The following is a 16522-nucleotide window of genomic DNA, read 5'->3' on the forward strand; positions in this document are numbered from 1 at the left end:
CACTGAAACATGGAAAATAATTACTGAGCTGACTGCACAACCAAACTAAGTATAGTGTTTAACACATGAAAAATCATGTTTGTTTGTAATGCATGCTTTGCTTGCCTTTTTCTCTTCTCTTTTTCAACTCTTTCATTGCTTTTCTTCAACAACAACATCAAATAATGTGCTTTTGTCACTCCCTTCTTGACAGTAAAGTTAGTATGCCAAGAACAAATTTCTATTTTCCCAAATAGGAAAAAAAACATCATTTCTCTTCTCTGATTAGAAGGACAAAGTTGCTGTGAGGTGAAAATTAGTTTGTTTCATACCACACTATTATCTATACAAACCTCCTCACTAACCTTAAAGTTGATAGACAGCCAGACATAAAGACCGAAGAAGCAAATAACAAAGAGCAAATCTTTAAAAAGAAGATGGATTGAATATTAATGTGAATGAGTAAGTACAAGTAAAATAAGAAAAAAACCCAATAATGAATGAAAAATAAAGGATAAATAAATAACAAAAATAATCTATTTATGAAATAAACTGTTGAGTAAAAAAAATAAACTGGTATGATTACCAAGGAAATAATCATAATCATACTGATAAAATCAGTAAAAGTAAATGAAATAAGTACATGCATAAAAACAGATAAATGAATAAATAAAATAAAAAAGAATAAACTTAAAGTGTGGAGGGAAACTCTGAAAAGTAGATTGGGATGATTACCTCCTTCATCACAGCTGGCAACAAACAAGCGATGGACTTCACTCTTTGGAGTAGAGGATGGCAGGAGCAGAATGTCATCACGTTTGAAACCAGGCACTCTGCCCGGAAGGCTTACAGCATTGTCTTCTGCATAGTTCTTTATAAACTGTATGACACGGTTTTTGTGTCATCCAGGGACAGGCACTTGGTGTTGTTCTTTCTCCCTCCCCTGTTCCTCATGCGTAGGCAGGGCCCGTTGTCTTTGTAGTGTTTCATAAGGTTTCGCAGTTGTTTGGCCTTGACACTGAAACATTTTAAAATTTCCAATGAAAATTCAAGTCACACTGTTTATTGCCATGTCTACCGTTGCAGCTATTATGGGGTTTTTACATTAATTTACTGGAACCTCAGCAGTAGTTTCATTCATATAATTTCTTTTCAGTTTTAATCTAGTATTCAGTTGCTGTCATCCAATCCAAATTAAAAATGCATGTACAAACATAACAAACTGTAAGTGCACACAAAGATTAAGCACAGCTGTACAAACACATAATCTAATAAGTCAGCCACTCTGTAATATCAGCATATGCATAAACATACTTTTTCACCTTTATCAAACACATCACCACATAGTTACACATAGTCAAATGGCTTAGACATTGAATTTGAACTGACTTACAACAAAGTTACCTTGAATTATAAAAATATAGAATGATGTACATTACCAGTAATTCTCACCACTGTTAAATTTCAGTAAATAATTTGTTGTGTGCTGTGTCATAACAAACTGTTAATGCACACAAAGATTAACTCACTCAGTACGGCCAGTCCTCTCTTCTCCTCTACACAGAACCCTCGGATGTCCAGTGGGTGTCTCAATGACCCAACCTTTAGCTTCCGTCGTCAGAATTGTGGTATTCTTTGTCAACATTCACGGCTTCAGTATAAGAGCCTTCCGCTTGCAATATTTTGATGATGGTAATTGGGGTGAAACGCTGTTAACGTCGTCTCTTTCGCCGTTCGTATGGAAAGAGTTAAGCACAGCTGTACAAACACAAAATCTAATAAGTCAGTCACTCTGTAATATCAGCATATGCATAAACATACTTATTCACCTTTATCAAACACATTACCACATAGTTACAGACTTACACATAGTCAAATGGCTTAGACATTAAATTTGAACTGACTTACAACAAAGTTACCTTGAATTATAAAAAATATAGAATAGAATGATATACATTACCAGTAATTCTCACCACTGTTGAATTTCAGTAAATAATTTGTTGTGTGCTGTGTTGCGCGCGCACACACACACACACACACACACACACAGTGACACACACAGTAACACACACACTCTCAAAATGAATGATGTTGTGGCTTACCCTGTGAGAAACATGAAGGTGCTTCTGCAGACAAGACGACTCATCATGGTGTACACTACACGTGTTTTCTGGCGTGCCTTCTGGTCTTTTCTGCGACTGCATTCTGTAGTTGCTCCTTGCCGCATGTTTGAGCTGAATATGCCCATGACAAACAAGTCCAGTTCATCTAATAAGGACAGAAGAAAAAAACAATGAATGATTATACACAATAACCATAACTTGAAATGTGAACAACAGATAAGTATAGCCACACACTCATACACATGCTATGCATTTGTCAACCACTCTCACCCCCACACTGGGGAAATAATACATTATTCAATTAATAACCATAATTTAAAATGTGAACAACTGAAAAGTATATCCACACACTCACACACGTGCTATGCATTTGCCCACCACTCTCACCCCCACATTGGGGAAAAAATACATTATTCAGTTATCTGCCTCTTCATCCATCTCCTCTTTCCCACAAAAAGTGTTGACTGATGAATATAAAACATTGCCAGTTTACAGAACCAAATACAAGATGGACACTGAACATGAGTTAAGGCTAGTCTGAGATAATGAAATTAAAACACGCACACACACACACACACACATTTTTCAACAAGCACTTACCATCTGTCATCTCGTGGCAACTCAGCTGTACAGTCAGAATTTCTTCAGTGGTAAACTGTGCGATGCAGCCTCTCCTCTGATCAGCCGGTTGATCTGCCTCAACAGCAACTTTAATTTGTGTGCACTTGCATTTAAAGTTTGCTGCACTTTCGAGTGTGGGATACTGTGGAGCACAGTCAGTTTCTGCGAAGACAGGATCGCCGCATTCCACCTCAACAAGTGGTCGTATTTCTTCCACGTGGTTATCGTGTATGTCGTCCAAGTCGGCATCGAGCTGCATTTCTTCTCCACTATCTTCGTCACTGTCGCTTGAGATGTCGTCGTAACTCTCTTCGTTTGGCCCATCAATGAAATAATCATTAATGAGTCCGCGCAATTCTTCGTCTTGGGGCAAATTTGCCGCATGCGACTGATTTAACAGGTCCAACATTCGTCGTTCCCTCCGGCGTGCCATGTTCGTTTCGACTGAAATGTTGTCAACAAGTCTCATGGGTAGTCTCCCTTGGAAAATGTTCAGCCAATCACATACGACAGCTCAAGTCGTAACCAACCCAGATATCTGAGCTACATACAGATTGGTCAAATTTAATGCGTATGTTTACCTTTTTTAGAAGTGGTTTACAAATTCAGGTCATGTCGAATGACTTTATGAATGGCCGAAACGAAAACTCGAGAACGAGGTGATTCTATTAATAGGCAACATGCCAGGGTGTGTTCTTTGTTGTTGTCGTTCACTGCGTTCTAAAAATAGTCATTTTCCCGACTTTTCAATGGGTTATTTGGATGGGTACGTTTATAAAAAACCCGATTTAGTGCTTTTATGAGTCGAATACAAATTTGACACGAATATATATGATAGAAAAATGGTTAGAGAAGCTAAAAATGCTATAAAAGTAAAACTGATAAAATTGATCCAACTCGGCTTTCTGGCCTGTGCCAACAATCGCTGCACTCGACTTTGTGTACCCATGGCGGAAGTGGGTCACATATAAGTAGTAATGCACTTGTTTCATTACTAACGTAGTAACAGTAAGAAGAATTAAACATTTCCACTGAATCTGAATCAGCATCAGAATAACTTGATTATCTCAGAAGAGAGTGAGAATTCAAGACATACATCTGGTTTCTGCATTCATTCACAGAACATACCATGTCTTAGTGCAAAGAGAAGTTGGGGAGTGTGATCAGTCTGCTTTGAAGCTGACTGCTCAGTCACCCTTTCACTGACAGTCAAAAAGTGGTTGCTCAAAGGTCAAGTGGAGAGAGCATTTCCACATTTCTGCCAGAAGGTTTAACTGTCCCAGACAATCAGATGGGTGTGTTCACCTGTCATGAAATGTAATGTCCAGGTGTACTGTCAGAACCTGTGTCTGCTGGCCAAGTTGTTCCTGGACCACAAGACCCTGTACTTTGATGTGGAGCCTTTCCTCTTCTACGTCATGACGGAGAATGATCACTGTGGCTGCCACATTGTGGGCTATTTCTCCAAGGTTAGTTAACAATTTCAACTGCTGAACTTTGGTGAAATGAGATCAGTAGCATGAGTTTGAATTGCACTCGCTTGTTTTTATGGTGTAATTGATATTCTGAATGAAAGCAATGTAATCCCAAGGGGAAGGAGTCCAAATACATCCTGACCTGTAAACATGTCTTACCTAAATGACGTGACAGCCCTTCACTGTGTAGAAGACAAGGGGTTAAAGGTGATGTGTATTATGTGAGGACAGCAACTTGAAGAAGGCATGTTTTTGTGCAACAGTTCATCCTGTGTTCATGTTTATTTGTTATTGTTGTGAATGAAGCAGTTTAGGCATACTGGCTGTAACATGTGTTTGACATGCGTATTGTAAGCCTGAAATGAGCATATAACATTATAATACATTACACATAACAGTTACTGATCAGCCGCTAATTTGAAAAGCTTTCACATTAATGTGTTCCAGTTGTGTTGGAGAGAATTGTGTGTGTATTGCAGTTGTAAAGAGCATGTCATTGTATGACTGAGCTACAGCAGTTTTAGGTTAACTGATAAGGTGTGTGAATGTAGCCTGGTTATTGTGATTGGTGTTGTGAGTCATCTGTGGGGTTCTGTTCGTGCTTGTGTGAGTTGAGAGTGGTTTCTTTTTATGCCTTTTTTTTCCTTACCGGCTGAAGTGCATTTTTTTGTCTTTCTGTGTGGTTGTGAATAGTAGCATGGTGACTGAATGTATGGTCAACACAGTTTTTCATACCAAGCCCCCTTTCTTTGGAATCAACTTCCTCAGCCTCTCCATCACTCATCTTTGCTGCAATCTTTCAAATCCAGTTTGAAGACCCACCTTTTCCCCTCCACATTAATTCTCAACAGCTCATCCATTTCCAGTATGAACTAAAATGACTGTTGTGTGAGTGAGTGATTGTGTACTATTTACGGTTGTGTGCTTTGACTTGTGTGTGTGTGTGTGTGCTTGTGTGTATTGTGTGGCGTGTGGGGGTGAGGGTGTGGATGAATAGTTTTCAATGATGTTTGGTATCCTGTGTTCAATTTTTCCTTTTTGATATTTACATGTGTTCTATCTGTAAACGCCTGGGGCTTATTTTCAAGATTAGGTGTAAATGCTTATAATAATAATAATAATAATGATAACATTTTGTTGCTATTTTTCTTTGCAAATGGATGTTTTGCTTTGAATGTTATCTATATTCAGGAGATTTCTGTGTTAGTGCATATATCTATAACAATGCTATGGCAATGCTCTGCAGGAAAAGAACTCGTTCCTCAACTACAATGTGTCCTGTCTGCTGACATTGCCTCAGTGCATGCGACAGGGCTATGGCAAGATGCTCATTGACTTCAGTAAGTGTGTGTGTGTGTGTGTGTGTGTGTGGTGTGTATGTGTGTGTGTGTGTGTGTGTGTGTGTGTGTGTTGTGTTGTATTTGTGTGTAATATCTTAATTCTGTTCATAATCACAGTTTGGTGTTATACTGTAAAAGAATACATTGTGTATGTGGTGTGTGTGTGCGTATATGTAATTCAGTTCTGTTTACAGATTGGTTACAGTTCTTTGATAAAAGAAAACGTCTCCATTATGGCTATATTAGACGTAAATCCGCTTCGTACTCCTCCTTAACCATGCCTCATTGAATCACTCCAATTCCCCTTGATTTCTTGCTCTATATTGAAAAAAGTGAAAAAGTGTGTGTTTGGGTAACACATGTGATAATTTGATCTTAAATCAGATTTAGAAATTGGGTGCTTTTGAAGGAAACATTGCATTTTGTGTTAGTTTTCCTCATGCCATGAGTGCCTGACTTTGTGTTGCCACAGGCTACTTGCTGAGCAAGGTGGAGTCCAAAGTGGGGTCCCCTGAACGGCCGCTGTCTGACCTGGGCCTGCTGTCCTACCGCAGCTACTGGAAGGATGTCTTGCTTCGCTACCTGCACAAATATAAAGATGCTGAGATCTGCATCAAAGGTGAGAAGATGCTCAAGTCCATCCAGAAACTCTGATGGGCAAAACAGTGAATAGGGAAAGGGGTGAAAAAAAAAAGGTTGGGAGGTTTGGAGAAATGCGTGTATCAAAGAGTGGATAGTTTTAGACACATTGCTGTTGCCAAGATACAGATGTCTGAATAATTGGTGAAGTTCATTTCTGGATATTATTGGATGTTGTAGGTGGTACTGGGTTGTGAAATAGCCATGCCTCGAATGTGTCGCGTTATGATTTGAATACAACATGATGCCTATCGTTATGAAGATTCAGATACACTGTTCAAAAGTGTATCAGGATTGAATTCAGATTAATTAGGTAAGTGGAGCAGACACACTTGAGAGGAGTAAAGCGATGATTTGAACCTTAGAACTTTGGTCATGGAGTTATAGGAACGCAGCATTATGTTGATCACATTGTGTTCAGTGAGTCATGTTTCAGTGGATGATAGGTCATATTTATTTGTGATGCATTTGTCTGTAGTTATGATATCTTGTTATATTTAATTGTGTCTGCATTTGATGATACATTGTTGTATTTAATCTTTAGCTGCCACATTTCTGCACCAGATATTTTAGATTCAATGCTCTCAGTCACATAATTTGGTCTTAACAAGTCTAAACAACATGTGGACTTATTCACTTGTTCAGTCAAAGGGAGAAAGTGAGCCAGTTGCACAGGAAAGTTGGCTGCAGAGCTCAATGTGAAAAAGTCTGTTTAACATGACCCCTTGATTTTGACTCAAGCCACCTAATGTGGTGAAACAGTTAATCATACCACATGTCTGTTGTGTTCCAGACGTGAGCCAAGAGACAGCCATTAATGCCAATGACATCGTCAGCACACTCCAGGCACTGGGCATGCTCAAGTACTGGAAAGGCAAACATCTGGTGCTTAAGAGACAGGTTGGTTTTTCTCTAAGTTATTTTGTGATTGTGAGGCTGATTGCTGAAAGGAAAATGTTTTTGAGGGGTGATCATATCTCATTATTTGTTAGACCAAAGTACTGGAAAAACAACCTTCCATACTCATCACCTAGCTCTGCCAAAATTAGTCATTTTTTGAGAAGTTTGTGATATATTTGACAAATAGGAGATATTAATTAAATTGAGAAGAAGTGGAAAAAAGTCTCTGGCACAAGATTAAGATTTTACAAGGGTGTACAGGGTGTTACTTGAACTAAAAAGATGTATCCAAGAAACAGTAAAACAAATACAGAATGCAGACAGAAAAAGAACAAGAGGAGACATGCTCTCCCTGAGAAAAGCAGCCCAAATTTCATACCATACCATACCATATCATTCTGTTGTTTCTTCCTCAAGAGTGATTTAAAGATTTTTATATAGAAAAGCTGTCCAGAGGTGTGCAGAAGATGACAAGGTCTAAGTGGCGTGTCTATGTTGACAGGACCTGATAGAAGAGTACCTGGACAAGCAGGCCAAAAAGTCCACAGAAGGATCGCACAGGACCATCGACCCCAGCTGCCTCAAGTGGACCCCTCCTGCTCAGAGAACTGCGGCCAGTTGATCAGACAATGGAGGCTTTAGATAGTGACGCCACAAAGAACCTCACTCCTGGTACCTGCTTGCTGCTAGACAGGTATCGTAGACGTACAGAACTGCGCAGGTTCTGAAAATACTGGGGTAGGAGACGTGACCCTGATTGTCCACTGTGATGACCATCAAGTACCTGTGCTGTCAGCATACATGCCTACCATTCTGGAATAGCCATATTTATAACAGAAATACATACAAATTGATGACTATTCTAGATGTTAAGGCCACAAATTGCATACTACGGGGAAAGCAAACAAACACCCAAGAAACAAATGGGGGTATCTTTTTTCACCGGTGGACTAACCTCTTACATGTGATAAGAAGTTGCAGTTGGAACAGTGTGCACATGTGCAGAAGTCCATAACTGGCTATGAGAAAGCCAAAGTTTAGAGACTGCGCACTCAACTGAAAAGATGGCTGGCTGTCACAAGTGAATATGTGAGACTGATGAAGAAGATGAAACTAACACTCCATCACAAATAACAACAAAAAGCCCCCTGATTTTCAGGAAAGGATACAATGAACAGTGTTTTCAAGGACATAAAAGGGAAAGCTTGGTTTGTTCAATCTCTGTAAGTGAGAATTCTTCATCAGTCATGGTGGCCGTGATGATTATTGTTGTCACATTGAATCAAAAAAGAATATAGTGTGCTCATGAAAATTCTTTAAAATTCAGCGTGTCTCAGACTTCAGTTCTGTCTGTTCCTGATGGTAATGTAGGCATGTTTGTGTCAGCCTGAATGAAGTTGATAGGTCCTGGTGATTTTGATGCTCAGATTGTGTGTGTGTGTGTGTGTGTGTGTGTGTGTGTGTGTGTGTGTGTGTGTTGGTTTGTCATTATCAGAGCATGTCTTGAATAATGGCCCTTTGATTATCTGTCTGATTAAACAGTAGTCTGTTGATCCATCATCTGAAATTTAGAAAGGAATCATTTTTGACTCACATGTAAACAGAGTGAGTCTATGCATTAACCCTTTTGCATTACCAGCAGTAGAGTGCCCCATAATATTCATATTCTAAAGATTTTTTTAATTTTTTTTTTTAACTGATAAACACAGCTCTCATGTTAAGCATGCTGCAGTTAATTTACTCCCTATGCTGGTAGTATGTTTTGTTAAACAAAATTTTCAGAAAAACATACCTATGATCTTAATTTGTTTATATTTCAAAAAGTACTGAAGGTAAGTGCATACAGGTTAATATCAAATGAAAGGAAAATGAACCAAGGTTATGTTTTTTAACATGACAGTTTCAAATAATGAGTCAGTCTGCCACAAAAATTCCCTAGAATGCAATAAAAACAATCTGGACTGTCATTCCATCATGCAGGTGCTGCTGCATCCGCCTGGTTATGAACCAGTCTTTCTTATGGCTGTTGTGATCAAGCTTACACACTGTACAAGGCTGAGCAGCAGTGTCTAGGCCCATAAGAAACCAGCACAGTACACAGAAGGAATGAAAGGGGTGTAGTCACTCAGCATCTGTCACCAGTAAATGTGTGGTACTTGCTGTAACAGTCTGCAATACCTCACACCCTCTCTTTGTTACTATTTCCAGCATTCTTTACGGCTGGGCCTTCTGTTGGGTAGGTGGGATGACACTGGTGAAGTGTCATCCATGCAGATGAACAGCGTGGTCATCTTAAGCTATGTCTGGGTCTTCTGCTGTTGCCTGCTTTTTTGTACAGAATATGTGTATTCAGCATGGTGATTTGCATTGTAGTTACACATAATATAATGTTACTCACTGGTGCAGACTCTGGCAGGGGTCTGATTTCCTGTCCTGTGCATTCAAGCATGCAAAGTGATCAGCATGTAGACATCTCTCTTGTCCACAAACTTTTGTGCGAGAAGGCCATCACAAACTGGGCTTTCAGTCTGTCCCCTCACTATATGCAGCTCACAAAGGCAGGCTGGAGCCCTGGGTGCACGGAGAGTGCCACAGTAGGAGGTGTTATTGTTCAAGAATGTGAACAGGTCACATGAGCAATACCAATTGTCCACAGAGTCGGTACCCTTTATTCAGCAGTGGCAACATGAGATGTGCAACTTCCTGCCCAGAACGTCCCAGGTTGGCTGCTTCAGGCAGCAACTGACAGTATATTTCTGCTTAGCTCTTATCTTTCCGTGCATACACCATGAACCTGTAGTTGTAGCCAGTGCTGTCACAGAACAGGAAGATTTTGATGTCAAACCGTGCCTGCTTCAGTGGGACGAACTGCTAGAACACCAAGTGACCTTTCCACAGAAGCTGATATTTGTTGATGGCAGTATCTCTGCTTTGCTCAAACACAGTTTGAAACTGTTCAGATGATTCAGCACAGGCTGCAGCTTGAACAGCCTGTCCCTGTTTAGTGCATTTGCCAGTGGCAGATCATCATTATTGGCCGTGTGCCAGAATCTCAGCAGAAGTAGAAATCTGTCATGTGACCTGGCAGCAGGAAAGGCTGATGTGCAGATCAGAGGATCCTGACTCCAGTACCTGTTCATGTCTGGTTTTTTGTGTTTTTTGTTACAATTCTCATGAAGAACAGAATTCCAAGAAGTGTTTTCATTTCATCATTGGTTGTGGGTGTCCATGCCTTACTTGTGATGTGCACCATTGGCTTTGTACTCTGGAACAGGTAAACATATTCTTTCAAGATGGGCAGGATTGAGGTGTAGATGCTCGAGATTCAAATTGTGTTTGAGAGAAAGACAACAGCAATGCATCCACAGGCTCTCTGACATGATCAGAGCTTAGTATTTGATTGCTGGGAACCATGAAAACATTTTTGGCGGAACTACGTCCCAATAAGACAGGAGGCTTGTTGCTCCATCTTGTGCCATCCTTGGCAATAAAGATGTCCTGACCAGCATCACTTCCTATATGCACAACAGTATCCCCAGTATCCCTTGATGGACCTTCTACTCACCTAGGAGCTTCCACCTGCGCCCTCAGGAATGGAAAGTCATCACTATCTGAGTCATCTGAATCAAATTGGTCAGATGGGCACACGTTGTGTGGGTCAGCTTCGTTGGGCATTTGATCCCCATTGTCTTGGAAATCACCATGCATGGACTGGTAAACTGGAAAGAAAAAGCATACACTGACCAAAGTGCAAAAGACACCCAGCAATCTTACAAATGCTCTCTCCCAGCTTTTTCATTGCCACTGTGCACACGTACGCACACATGCTCACACATACACACACTCACGTGTGTGCACTTGCATGCGCACACATACACACACACACACACACACACACACACACACACATACATACACACACACATATACACACTCTTGTCAGGCATGAGATTTTTCCAACTATAGTCGGATTTCCGACCGAAAATTGGCTCCAGAGGCCATTTTTGAGATTCGCGTAAATCCGTTGAGAAAATCAGAGGGGTGGAGGGGTGGTGAGGTCTTTTTTCCGACCCACGAAGGTTGCACGAACATTGTCCGACCGATCGACAAGACCGACCCACAGCATTTGCTAAAATACCCCATGTTTGGATAAGCGAACCAGTTGAGAATAAGTGTTCCGTTGCTCCTCTGTCATCATGCAGCTTATCCGTATTCGGTAGGAATTACAAAACTCGCTCGCGGGCTTCACGACTTGCAAAGATGCCTGATTTCGTCCATCGTCTTCAGTCATTGACAAAATGAGAAAACTCACAAAGGATTAGAGGATTTTTGCAGCAGAGATCGATAAAGGAGTGAATAATAAGTGGAACTTGGTCTGTCAAGATGAGATCGTGAAAACAGAAGTGAAGAATAAAAAAAACAAAAAACTTTACGGGTAGACGACTGACGTCATTCACAAAATGGTCACCGCGGGCAAGGCCAAGTGCGATTGGTGTCAGATTGTATGAGTTCAACTCTTAGTCTAGGCACGGAAGTCTGTTTTCACATTTGCATTAAAAATGGAGCGTCCGTTTTCTAGAAGAAAAAAGAAAGAAAGAAAAAGCTGACTGAGATGGGCCGTTCTATATCGTTTACCCATGATCTGTCAAAAATGAAAACGGAATGCTCTTTCGAAAGCGTCTTTTGTTGACCTCTTGAGAGGCGATCCAGTGACTTGTCAGAGCACCAAAATCGAAGTCTGAAAGTTTCGTAACGCACTGTGAAAAGCATGCACGCGCGCACATGCACACACACACACACACACGGCACAGACATTTGAGCGCGCGCGCGTGCACACACACACGCACAAACTTGCGCGCATGCACAGGTACATCAGTGCGTGTGATCTCCATCCCTGTCAAGTCACAAAGGCCGTGGGTACATCTGTTTGACCCTCTGTTCATTCAGCAGAAGCTGCCAAGGTTTGCAACTGTATGCACAAGTAACAGTGTTGCGATTGAAACAAACTTTGTAGCAACTTATTGATGTCATTGCCTTTTCTGACACAGCCAAGCTTCTGTAGTACAGACAGTTTATGGCAAGAGTCAGTGTATTTAGATTTGAGACCTATTGCTGGCCAGCCAGATTACCGAAGTTACACACGCACGCACAGACACAGAGCTGAATTGAATGTGCGCGCGCACACACACACAAAGACACACACTTTGAAAAAAAACAACACATGAATGCATTCACATATACACATACTTTGTTTCTTATTTTATCTCTCTCTCCTTCACACATGCACATGTGCACACATAATATTATGAGCACTCACACAATCACACAGAGCTTAATGGTATGCACACTCACACACACTCTCTCTCTTTCAAGCACACACACACGGAGATTGAACACACACACACACACACACACACGAACACAAACACACAGAATTGTATTTAAAGCAATGCACACATACAAACTTGCACTTTTTCCTCCCACCTTCTCTCTCTCTCTCTCTTTGTCCCTCTTTCTGTCTGTCTCTCTCTCTTTCTTGCATATGCACACAGAGTTGTATTGAAAACACACACACACACACATGGAGAGAGGGATCTATTGAATTTGAAAGCAGTGCATACACATGCACAAATACAACTTGCATTCTTTCCTCCAACCATCTCCCCTCTCTTTCTGTCTGCCTCCCTCTCTGTTTCTCTCTTGTTAACGCACAGTTGAATTGAAACCACACATACACACGTGTGTGCACACTCACACTTGCTTGCTGTCTCTCTCTCTTTCTTTCTCCCCTGAAAACACACACACACACACACACACACACACACACACACACAGAGTCCATGCTGGGGAACTCTCAGCGGATCCGTGGATCCGCTATTTTCAGCAGAAGAGCAGTTGATTTCAAAGAGAAAAAAAAAAGTCACTTCCCAACCCCCACCCCCCCCCCAGCCCCCCTCCTGCAGACTTCACTTTCATGATTTGCTGAGGCACCCCTCCCCTCTCTCTTGAGTCTCCTACCAGTGCTGTGGGAAGGGGAGGGGGAGGAGGGGGGGGGGGGGGTATGAAACCACTGTCAATGACTGTTGCAATTTTGGCATGGAGCCAAGACACTGACCACTAGCTCCAGCTGAGAATCCTTGACTGCTTGGAAGTGATATAACCAGTCACAGACCCACCCCACCTCCCTCCAGTCATTCCCCTTCCCCCTTTCTTTCCTCATCCAACACACATGCATGTCAGTGGAACAGAGACTACAGCTGAAGAGACCAGATGGTCAGTTATAAGGTATAGTGCAAACTTGTGTGCTAAGAACATTTTCCTTGAAAACACACACACACACACGCACACACTCACTCATTCACACAAAGAGTTTAACACAAAGTTGTATTTAAAGCAGTGTACATACATGAACTTAACTCTTTCCTCCCATGTCCAGCCCGACCCCCATTCTCAATCTCTGTCTGTCTGTCTGTCTCTCTCACATACACAGAGTTGCATTGAAACCAGACACACACACACACACACACACACACACACACACACGAGACACGATTTTGAAAATCATGCCCCCAAGGCTGACTTTACAGGTTTGGAAGCAAAAACACTTCAGTTTAGGAAGAATTGGACTGATTTTTTGTCTTCTGTGGGTTGGAATACCTCAGCAGCATTGGTGGCCCGCAAGTGCAGATTTTATGGTTTGAAATTGAGAAAAACCTTCAGCTTCAGGGGGCTTCACCCCCAGACCTCCACCAGGAGTGTTGCCCCATGGACCCCTACTGGGGGCCTTCTGCGGCCCCCAGGCCCCCACCTTTCAGACTCAGTCACAATTTTTCAATCTCATGCCTGTTCATATAGACATGGAACTTGCTGTGGCCTTTGAAGGGGCACATTGCCTCATCAACACCAACATTCTTTGTAGGAACATATGTGCTTTGAAACACTTGATTCAGATGATCCACAAATGGTCTTATTTTGTGGATTGGGTCATGTCCCTCTTCACCTGGCAGCACATATGTAGTGTTGTCATTGACGTGCAAAAAGGAAAGAATGTCCATATAACGGTTTCTTGACATCATCTGACTGCAGTATGACGCATGCAGAGATGGGTGTTGTGACCAGTAGTCAGACAGTTTGGGCTTCTTTACCATGCCCATGTGGATGGAGCCGGCAAAGAAGTTCTGGACGTCATCGATGGTGACAGGTCTCCACCTTGAAAAGATGGTCTTTGGTGGAACACCCCACACCGTCGTCTCTTCTCTTCAATGGCACATCTGTTTGAAAGAAAGCAAAAACAAATAGTGAAATATTCTTTATAATTATTTAATTGTCATTAAATATTTTCTTCTTCTCTCATACACTTGCAGTTACACTATGATTACATTGTTAACCTCATGCAGGACTGAATTTTAATCCATGAAAAGATCAGCTCACACACACACACGCACACGCACATGCACACACACACACACACAAACCCAAAAAAACCACATTGACAGTCACAAAGGCATGTACAGTATAATGAAAAAAGAGAGACTAAAACATTTTGTGGCCACTGTTTTGAAGCTGTAGGAGGTAGTTCTTCCTCAGCTGACGTATTCGGCACTGGTTCTTGTGTTTGTGTAGAGGATGATGGCACCTCTCTCGATGTGGATGGTAGTGGTGTGTCTGTCAGTGGGGAGTGTGCCTCTGGCTCCATCAATGCATCGAGTGGCTGCGCATTTTGACGTTGACGGGAAGGCTTCTTTTGGAAATCATTCAGAGTCCAGTTACAGTGAGCGAGATCACCAGTCAAGCAGAACTGGCAGTAGCATGACGTTGTTCTCATGTAAGCAACATTTTGCTGTGCTGGAACATGTGGAAACACGGCATGGACTTTCAGTGTCCCTCTGCATGTTCCTGTCTCCACAGTAAGTTGCTCCAGGGTCTCCTTTTCTTTATGGACTTCCTCTTCTCCAACAAACATGTAATGCACCATCTGAGAGGTTTTTTTTTCCCCACTGATAGAAGTCCTCAGCATCTTGAATGGACTTGTCTTGGCGAACAGCCTGATCAGCCATTCTCTTGGCGACACCACCCAGGCCATCACAAGGCCCCTTCCCGTGGCCCGCTTCAAAGAAATTCCAAGAAGCGGGCATATCAAACAGGTTTTCATGGTTGGAGATGGTGTAGAACATGTATCTGTTTCGATACTGGGATGTGGGACTGTCAGTCCAATAGTGGATCCATTTCACCTTAGGCACCACCTCATTGATTTCTGGTATGAGGCTCTTGATGAATGCGAAAACAGTTCCAGAGTTGTGTCCAAGTTCATCTGAAACTATCATGATTGATCTATGAGCAAGTTCCCCTGTATCAGCCTTGAAATACAGCACGACAGGGTGAAGAGTGACCATAGTGGGGTTAAAGTATGCGCTTTGAACTTCATCAGCTTGAGAACAGGAATAATTTTCTGAAAAATCCATTTGGACGATCACGTGGTCGGTAGGTAGATTTTTCTTCAGCATGCGCTTTGAACTGTGATAGATACCTGGTCAGGGAAAAGTGCTTGGGTCTCAGGCGACAGAACGTGGCGAAGGAAATGCTGGCGTGTGGATTTTCTGACACAAACTTGCAAAACAAGTTTTTCATCGAGTCGTTCAGAACCTTTGCTGTGTTTTTGTTCTCCTTCAGTTTTCTTGGTGTCTTTTTTTCCTGGCATCTGGCAGCTGTTATCGTCTCTATCTAGAAACGCAAATACCGCCGCCTTACGTTGCAGGCAATTTTGACTACACTGTCGCCGGCTTGAGGCTTCCAGTTTGTTCTGGGTGTACTTGAGACTCCGTCTGTTGATCTGTATATCAGAACTGAGAAGGGCCTTCACTCTGTATTTCTGAAGTATTGGCCCTGGGACCATCTGCTTGATCATTGTTTTGCCTTTAATAGTGCCTGCAGTTTTTCCAGCAGTTTTAAGTTCATCAGTGAGGACATTAGCCACAATACCTTCTTTGCAATTTTCGGAACTTTTGAGGGGCTTAAACCTTCAGCTCGCAACTCTTCTCCAGTTCTTTTCCTCGGGGTAAGTTCATCTGCTGCAGCTGTGACGTTTTACCCTTCTCCTTCTTATTAGACAACCTTGAGAATTTCTTCTCACTAGCCTGGTACTTTTTTCTCCAAAATTCTGCGTCATTCTCTGCCTCCCTCAACTGTTCTCTCAAGCATGCTGCCTCTCGTTTGACTCTCTTTCTGCCTTTTTTTTCACCTGAAGTTCGGGCCATAAAGGGCATTCTAACAGTCAAAGTAGTGTTTGCAGAAGGGATTTCAGTATCCAGCGTTGTGCTAGTGACCGCATCTTCGTCGCTGACCTTGCTTGATGCTCCAGTGGCGACTTTAATTTGTTCGGCTTCCTTTTGCCTCAATCTGTGAGCCTTGACCCATCCACTAACTTTGTCTCTTCTAGTCTTGGCAT

The 16522-nt window shown here is 41.9% G+C and overlaps 3 protein-coding genes across 4 annotated transcripts in view; 1 reads left to right on the forward strand and 2 right to left on the reverse strand.

The window, feature by feature from the left end:
* LOC143294352 (uncharacterized) overlaps positions 1-1426 on the reverse strand; it is a 3163-nt gene extending 1737 nt beyond the window's left edge. The window contains exon 1 of the mRNA XM_076605807.1: positions 715-1426. The gene's annotated coding sequence lies outside the window, so the exon portion shown is untranslated. The remainder of the gene's footprint in view (positions 1-714) is intronic.
* LOC143293802 (histone acetyltransferase KAT7-like) overlaps positions 1-10625 on the forward strand; it is a 23318-nt gene extending 12693 nt beyond the window's left edge. The window contains exons 9-13 of the mRNA XM_076605056.1: positions 4052-4192; positions 5445-5538; positions 6011-6157; positions 6971-7077; positions 7580-10625. Of these exons, the coding sequence (XP_076461171.1) occupies positions 4052-4192; positions 5445-5538; positions 6011-6157; positions 6971-7077; positions 7580-7699 (609 nt within the window). The 3' untranslated portion in view covers positions 7700-10625. The remainder of the gene's footprint in view (positions 1-4051; positions 4193-5444; positions 5539-6010; positions 6158-6970; positions 7078-7579) is intronic.
* Positions 5982-15728, reverse strand: LOC143293803 (uncharacterized). Of its 2 annotated transcripts, XM_076605058.1 has the most exons (3): positions 14223-15728; positions 10643-10796; positions 5982-6120 (listed from the first exon to the last, which is right to left on the reverse strand). In XM_076605058.1, the coding sequence occupies exon 1, from the start codon at positions 15579-15581 to the stop codon at positions 15012-15014; it is 570 nt and encodes a 189-aa protein (XP_076461173.1). In that variant the 5' UTR covers positions 15582-15728; the 3' UTR covers positions 5982-6120; positions 10643-10796; positions 14223-15011. The 2 variants fall into 2 exon arrangements, with proteins under 2 accessions (XP_076461173.1, XP_076461172.1); XM_076605057.1 differs by having other exon boundaries at positions 10643-15728.
* Positions 15729-16522: the final 794 nt, after the last annotated feature.

Source organism: Babylonia areolata, chromosome 19 (genome assembly GCF_041734735.1).
Source record: "Babylonia areolata isolate BAREFJ2019XMU chromosome 19, ASM4173473v1, whole genome shotgun sequence".
In the NCBI taxonomy this organism is placed as follows: Eukaryota; Metazoa; Mollusca; class Gastropoda; order Neogastropoda; family Buccinidae; genus Babylonia; species Babylonia areolata.